At 44.8% G+C, this 5,043-nt stretch overlaps 1 protein-coding gene across 5 annotated transcripts in view; it reads right to left on the reverse strand.

The window, feature by feature from the left end:
• The window catches only part of Lrrc49 (leucine rich repeat containing 49), a 119,292-nt gene that overhangs the window by 75,276 nt on the left and 38,973 nt on the right, over positions 1-5,043 (reverse strand). For all 5 annotated transcript variants that reach the window (XM_031343161.1, XM_031343163.1, XM_031343160.1 and 2 more), the window contains one exon: positions 4,439-4,500. In XM_031343161.1, coding sequence (XP_031199021.1) covers positions 4,439-4,500 — 62 coding nt within the window. The remainder of the gene's footprint in view (positions 1-4,438; positions 4,501-5,043) is intronic.

The raw sequence follows: 5,043 nt of genomic DNA on the forward strand, positions 1-5,043 counted from the left end.
CAGAAATCCGCCTGCCTCTGCCTCCCAAGTGCTGGGATTAAAGGTGTGTGCCACCACTGCCTGGCAACCTATGAATTCTTGAACTAAATTTAAAACTACAGAATCGGGGCTGTGGGGCGCTGTGGAATTGGAATCCACAAAAAGTAACTTCAAATGCTGCATTTAGCATGTGAGCTCTTAGTATCATTTAATCTGAGAGGTACAAGATGATTGTGAGCTACTTTGATAGGGAAAGGAAATGAAAAGATGATTGCCAAGATGAAGGTAGACACAAAGACCATGCAGAGGTATAGGATGTCTTTAAGGAGGCTAGGTGGGACAGGATGTTGGGCACTGTAGGAAAAAAAAAAAACTGGAATGGGAAGGTAGGCCCAGCCCTTTCTTCTGGTATATTCTACCCTATGTCAAGAGAACATGAATATTCAACATAGGAAGGAAATTCTGACATGTAGCAACATAGGTGACCTTGAGTATATCATGCTAAGTAAAATGGACTGCACATAAAAGTACAGTGTAGGGTTTCATTCATGTGAGGGACTTCCCTCCAGCAAGCAGCTTCAGAGACAGAGCAGAACAGAGGTTGCTAGTGGCAGAGGATGGGCTTGTAGAGACTGCTTAGTGAGCATCACACTCCAGGTCTGCAAGATGAAAGAGCCCTTGAGACTGGCTGTGAAACAACATGGATAACCTCACTGGCTTAGGGTTCCCATGGCTGTGAAGAGACACCAGAGCCACAGCAACTCTTATAGAGGAAAACACTTAATTGGGGTGGGCTTACAGTTTGGAGCTTTAGTCCATTATTGTCATGGCAAGAAACATGACAGTGCGTACAAGCAGACATGGTGCTGAAGGAGCTGAGAGCTCTGCATCCAGATCATCAGGCAGCAAATGGGAATGCCACACTAGGCCTAGCTTGAACATGACATCTCTCATGGTAACACAGTTCCTCCAACAAGAACACATCTACTCCAGCAAGGCCACACCTCCTAATAATGTTACTCCCTAAGAGTCTATGGGGGGGGGGCATTCCTATTTAAACCACCACATTCTACTCCCTGGCCCACATAAGTTTGTAGCCATAACATAATGCAAAATGCATTTAGTCCAACTTCAAAAGTCCCCATAATCTGTAATGGTCTCAACAATGTTTAAAAGTCCAAAATTCGAAGTCTCCTCTGAAATTCATGCAATCTCTTAACTAACCCCCTGTAAAATCGAAATGAAAAAGCAGATCACATACTTCCAACATATACTACAGTTCCAAAAGGGAAGAAAGGAGCATAGTAAGGAAATACTGGACCAAAGCAAGACTGAAAACTAGTTGCACAAACTCCAAATTCTGCATCTCTGTGTCTGATGTCAAAACATTCTGCAGATCTCCAACTCTTTTCATCTTTGTTCACAGCAGCACACTTCTAACTCTCAGGGTGGCTCCACTCTCTGTGAGCTGCTCTTCTTGGCAGGGATGCCACAGCTTGGGGTCCAACATCTTGGGGTCTCTAAGGCAATTCAGGCTTCACCTTCACAGAATCATGCAGTGGCTACTCTATGTCTTCATACAGGGACAACCTTACCATGTGCCTGGCCTCAATGGCTTTCCTTAGTTGTGGAGGGAAATTCTATAGCTGCTTTCTTCTATCCTTGACTTTAAAGCCAGAACCATGTGGCTGAACCGCCAAGTTCTACTGCTTGCTGAGGCTGGAACATGCCTCCCTTGTTCAATTCCATCTTCACCAGCTCTTTGGTTTCCTTAATTATCTAAGCTTGGTTGTCCTGGAGCTTGCTCTGTAGACCAGGCTGGCCTGGAACTTAGAGATCGGCTGTCTCTGCCTCTGCCTCTGCCTCTGCCTCTGCCTCTGCCTCTGCCTCTGCCTCTGCCTCTGCCTCTGCCTCCCAAGTTCTGGGTTTTAAGGCATGCGCCACCGCTGGTGGACCTAAGCTTTTCTTTCATTCCTTTTCACAAATTGAAATCAACAGTGGGTGTGCATTTATCTCTGTGCTCTCCTGTTGTTGTTCCATATAACTAAGTCCAATATATGTGCCACAATGTGCTAACTTCACCAATGCCTTCTCCATGAAACCACCAAATGCTCTGAGGGATACTTAGCAGAAGCACAGTCTACTGACAAAAGTGACATAGGATATGTGAGTCATTCTCTAACAGTAACTTTAATGCTGACAGAAGTCAGGGCTCTTCTGCTCTCTTCAGGCAAGTACACAAGACAGGTTGATTCGATACTCACAAGTAACTCACCATTAAACAGAAGGAACTACTTATCCCATGTTGGAGCTCTCTGAATTACATAATGAAATCTCATTTTGGAAGTTTCTGTATTTACACAGGGCATCTAAGAGTTGATGCTGATGGACCATTAGGATTCCAACAACTTGGTGAAAACCTAAGAGGTCTTACAAGAGAAAGGTCAATAGGTGTTCCCCACTAAATGGCCATCCACTGGCTCTCTTCATTTGTCAGATGCTGTTCACATCTCCAGAGAGCACCAGAAGCTCCTATAAATAAAATGTGCCTTCCCTTTGTTGTTTCTCTCTGCGACCTCAGCTACGCAGGAACATGGGACTAGAAAGCCTGGCGGCTCTGTTAGCCACAACATGAGTCCAGAAGATGCAGGGTTGTCACTGAAGTAGTCTCTAGCAGCTGGCAGCACAGCTAACTGACATACTTCTGTCTTAAGTAAAGTTCGCACAAATGTTTTCAAGGCTTGCTCTCCAAGAGTTTTTTTCCTTCCCCAAACACAACGTGTTCATGATATAAAACCTCTGGGCCATAGATATCAGTACAGAGCAACAGATTCATTTTGCCCCCCAAACATATCAGGTGGAAACACTGAAGAAACTCTAGAGCTCAGCCTGTGGAGAGATGCGCAGGCAGAAAGCAGCTAAAAGGTGGGGGTGGAGGATTGGACAAGAGCCTTGGAATGTTACCTCACTTATTCCTCAGTTCTTAGGAAATCGAGCTTAGTTTGTTTGTCTGTCTGTTTGCTTGTTTTCAAGGAAAAATATCCCACCAATCATATTTTGCAAGTTGGATAAGCCTCCCTTCCAGACTTTGAAAGAAAGCTCTCTAGTATATAAGCAACCAAACCAAATTCCTTATAAGCCCAAAGTTTAGAAGTTCAAAGAACTTGTGTCCTGGGGCCTGGGAGTAGCATGATCTATATATAAGCAAATACATACATAGCTCTGCAGTTGCTCACAAACAAGAAGGAACAAGTTCACCTTGGACTAGGGAAATCAAAGGGTTTGCAGCAGCGTAAACAGTGAGTATTCTCTCTAGAGCTTTGCCAGTCATTAGGTAGAAATCTAAAGAAAACCAATGCTAACAAAAGAATCATACCCCCGCTACACACACACACACACACACACACACACACACACACACACACACACACACACACACACACGCACGAGACAGCAGAGCAGTTAGGAAAGCGCGGTACAGGCTGAGGGGACACAGAAAGTCCTTCAGAAAACTTCCATGCTTCTCTATGGAAGAGAAAAAAGAAGGACTGAAGGGCATTTCTTCTGAAATCCTGTCTCTCTAAAATCTTACCATCTTGAGGTAACTGTTTTCTTTTAGAGATAGAGGATAAGAAGGCGGGGTTAAACTTAGGTATGAGCCAGGGAGAGAAAGGATGTGACCAGAAAGATGCACAGAACTCCATGGTTTTTGGTCCTCAGGAGGACAGCCCTGGGGTCCAGGAAGAGATGTACTTTTAAACTTAATAGTTATCCTTGCATAAATGCAAGTCCGGAGATCAGCCTTGAAGAGAAACCGAAGAGCAGAGGGGAAGTCAAGTTCAAACAGAGGCAGAGGGAAGGAGAAAGAAAGGGAGCAGAGAAGGAGGTCCTTCTGCACTGAGGGCCGGCCTCTGCCTCGCTTCGGTTTCACTAGCCTCCCACACTAACACTAGGCATCATGATATAAGGATGGCAAGAAAAATCTGTGCATTTGTGTAGTCTCATGACCTTCTCAGCAGCATTCATTCTAAGCAGAGACTCACTTAGAAGGCAGGCACGGCCTAATTCCCATGCAGCTCAGTGACAAATATAGCTTGCTTTATCAAAACTGCTCAGTGGCGGTACAAATTGCAGACGATAATTTATGAAAGAAACTAATTCAACTGACTAAGGCAGTGGCTGTCAAACAAAGGACAGCAAATCCACATTGACAGCTCCATGCAGCCCACCAGCAGAACTAAAGAAAGGCCTACTTTGCTAACTGCATCATCTTTAGCAACAGAGGCAGAAAACACAAGAGCTTCCTTTTCCCAACAAAGAACTTTGTCATGGGCGGTCCCCCATTTTCAAATGTAAAGATCTTTCAGGACAGTAAACCTCTCCCCAGCATTGACAATCTCAGAGCACTGGAGCCCACACAGACAAGTTATCTATTAATGAGTTGGGAGTTGCCACCTACCTAGTTATATTGTTGAAGCTGAGGAAGAGGCGTTGGAGGCAGGGCAAATTATCCACATCTCTCTAGAAAATAACAGAAAGCAAAAATTTATCAGTTGACAGAAAAAAATATCATATTAAAATGCCTTCCTGTTCAGCTGCTGGAAGATATTCACATCTCTCCCCCTCCTGCAACCTCGCTACACCCTTCATCTCCACTGGACTCGGAGATCCATTCTTTGCTGCTGCAGAGCAGGCGAGTGGGAGGGTGTCAGCACATCCGCAGAGCGAGCTGCACCAGCGCTAGCAAGGTACAAAGCGGTGGAGGAAGCAGGGATCACTGCGGCTAGCTCCTTCGCTGCTCTTGGGAAGGATGCCAGGATGCTACTTCAGCATTTACTGTAGCACAGGCAGTGTGATCCCGGCTTGTTCAAAGTCACTTTTCAAAAGGACACATTCAAAAGCTTTCCAAACAATGGTGCAAATTTCAAAGCCATTTGCCTCATTATTCTCAAACTGCAGTTACAAAGACACAATATAGGGGCAACCACTGCCAAACTAAAAGCACTATAAGGTCAGCTCCTAACCTAGGCACAGACTGAAAGTTTAGACTGTATACTTAAACAT

The sequence above is a fragment of the Mastomys coucha genome, unplaced genomic scaffold, assembly GCF_008632895.1.
Source record: "Mastomys coucha isolate ucsf_1 unplaced genomic scaffold, UCSF_Mcou_1 pScaffold23, whole genome shotgun sequence".
Taxonomy (NCBI): Eukaryota; Metazoa; Chordata; class Mammalia; order Rodentia; family Muridae; genus Mastomys; species Mastomys coucha.